The 2,471-nt window shown below is 43.4% G+C and overlaps 1 protein-coding gene across 1 annotated transcript; it reads right to left on the bottom strand.

Moving 5' to 3' along the window:
• Nucleotides 1-869: 869 nt before the first annotated feature.
• On the bottom strand, nt 870-2,087 carry LOC147905328 (uncharacterized). Its single transcript, XM_087379605.1, has 2 exons — nt 1,488-2,087; nt 870-1,268 (listed from the first exon to the last, which is right to left on the bottom strand). Exons 1-2 carry the CDS (start codon nt 2,048-2,050, stop codon nt 1,148-1,150), a joined length of 684 nt encoding a protein of 227 aa, XP_087235731.1. The 5' UTR covers nt 2,051-2,087; the 3' UTR covers nt 870-1,147.
• Between the last annotated feature and the right edge of the window lie 384 nt (nt 2,088-2,471).

Genomic DNA, 2,471 nt, shown 5'->3' with positions numbered 1-2,471 from the left:
CGTTTATGAGCAAGGCGCTAAATCCGATTTGCCTATTAACTGCTCAAGCCGTTGCCTAAAAAAAAAAATTACTATCTAAAAATTTGTTTGCTAGAAAAGCAGGTTCGCCTATTAAAAAAAAACTGTTTTCCTATTGAAAGGGCTTTATGCCAACCGAACAGGCTTTATGCCTGTCGGTGAAGAGATTGTCGTCTATTGGATCTATTTATAAAAATAAAGCAAAAAAAAACCCAAGAAAGTTGACATCAAAACTTTGCACGTATCATTTGTAAAACCTTAAAGGAAAAATAAGGCCGATTTACCTTTCAGTTTTAAATTATAGTTTAAAAAAAAAAGGCATTGGCTTTAAAATCACTGTGAGAGCATGCAAATAACTATAGAACCTTGGTAAAGCCTAATGGATCTTGCAAGTCCTCAACGTGCTTCTTTTTTATTATTTCTTACTAAACAATCCAGAGTGTCTAAAGACTCGTAAAACCCACAAGTTGGAGCCAAGTGCTTTCGTGCATACATGCACCCTTGTTCACAAAAATTTGACAAACTATGTACAATGAAACTCAAATCTATTTGAGAGATTTATCCTTTTTTCCATATTTTAGATAAAATTTGGCGCCAAAGTTCTATGAAACGCTTGTGAGCATAATAAAACTTCACTTGGAAGTGGACACTGGAATAAGCTAAGCAGTGTCAAAAAGGACGCATTGATTCTAATGTCAACGTTTACGAAGGGGAGCTGCGCGATGTTCAATCATACATCAAATTTCCGACAGACGTCCCTTGAGTAATGTCACGGAACAAGAAGTATGAGCTTCACAATCAGGTGTTTATATATGCAGCGCGTAGTCAGGACTCAAAACTCAGCCGTATATGAAAAATCATTTCTGTCTGTGCATTGAACAATAATCATGAACAGGTTCTGTCTGTACAAATTGAACCCACAAAGCAGATGTTTACCTGTTTTCGACTGCCAAGTCCCAACTACTGGAAAAAAGATTCAAAAAGAAGTAGCACATACTAGCTGTACAGTGTAAAGCAATTTCAAATTTGATAGGTAAAGGAAGCTGAGTTCTGATAACTCGACAAAATCGATGCCTTCTTGGACTTAGACGACCCCAGCGCTTCTAATGAGCCGTCTGGCATCGCAAGTCTAGGCTGCAACTGCAGTCTCCGAACTAGCACTACCTTTTCTGCTGCTTGAAACCTCGCGCCGCTCATCGCTTAAAATTTGGCGATGTCGACATTCTTCACTGCAGAATGCTATGTTCCCTCTGTCAAAATAGGAAGGCAAAACTAACAATAAGAACATGGCAGCGGTTAGCTCGACGATCGCAACCATCCAAAAGCTCTCTCTCTCGCCAGAAACGCTTACGCTCACACCCACAAATGATGCCATCCGAAAGCTTATCCTTAGGCCACAAGTGCTCAACCCACACGTGGTCCTAAGGCGTGGCCGTATCCCATCGAAGGCTTGCGTTGGAGAAAAATACCTGTACATGAAGATGTCTCGCTCGTGCCGCAGGCGTCTCTTGCAGAAGAAACAAACGTCCAGAAAACCCACCGGAAGGATGTACTCGGGACCCGCGAGTTTGCCATGCATGGGGTACACGGGAACCGTGCCGAAATGATGAGTCCAGAGCGTAGATTCATGTAAGAAATGTGAAGGTTTGTGTGACGGTAGACCCGGACCGATACCATCTACTGCAGGAGGACCTTCGATACACATCAAAGACGGGCAGTCTAGATGAGCAGAGCTTTCACCAGGATTTATTCCAGCAGCAGTTGCGTCGTTGAGGACGCCGTCAATAACTGTCGACGGGGTTGGTGGACCTTGGCTACCATCGGGAGGCCTGGAATGCTTCTGTGTAATTGCAAGAGAGCGTGAATTCCGATCAGGGTGAGGGTGGAAAATGGTCGATGAGCTAGGAGGTTGCCGTTGAGTTACAGAAACGGATCGAGACCCAAGCTGCGACATACTGGGAGACCTGGGGATTTGACGAGGGCGTTTCCCAAGCATGGTTGAAGGCTGGGAAGGCTGGGAAGCTTTCTTCATGATTGACCTCCTAATCTGAAATTTCAGCCATGGCTGCGGCCTCGAGACAGGGAAGATGGAGCTCCAAGAATCAAGCCAACCTGTCCACGCGTCCTCTTCCCATTCGCCTCGAATTGTACATTTATTATTATTTTTCACTTTTCCCCACCCTTTTTAAGGCTAAACTTTCCCAGTTCATTGGACTACCTCTCTTTTTATCAAATTTTATATTACCAATTTTATTCCCATGACCCCCCTTCCTCGCGCACTCCCCCACAATCCAATTTTTTAAAGCGTTTCGATTCCACTCTCACCTTTACTTTATTCTATTCTACGTCTTTTCTTAGCAAAAGCTTTGTGGAGCCTCCCCTTTTCAAAAGTGTCATGGGCCACTCATATGGTGGACAATCAACATAAGCGTGTGAAAAATCTCCCCAAAGTT

The sequence above is a fragment of the Dipteris shenzhenensis genome, chromosome 1 (genome assembly GCF_047967505.1).
Source record: "Dipteris shenzhenensis isolate YYH24624 ecotype China chromosome 1, Dip_SZ_1.0, whole genome shotgun sequence".
Lineage (NCBI taxonomy): Eukaryota > Viridiplantae > Streptophyta > Polypodiopsida > Gleicheniales > Dipteridaceae > Dipteris > Dipteris shenzhenensis.
This window is presented reverse-complemented; position numbering and strand designations above follow the sequence as displayed.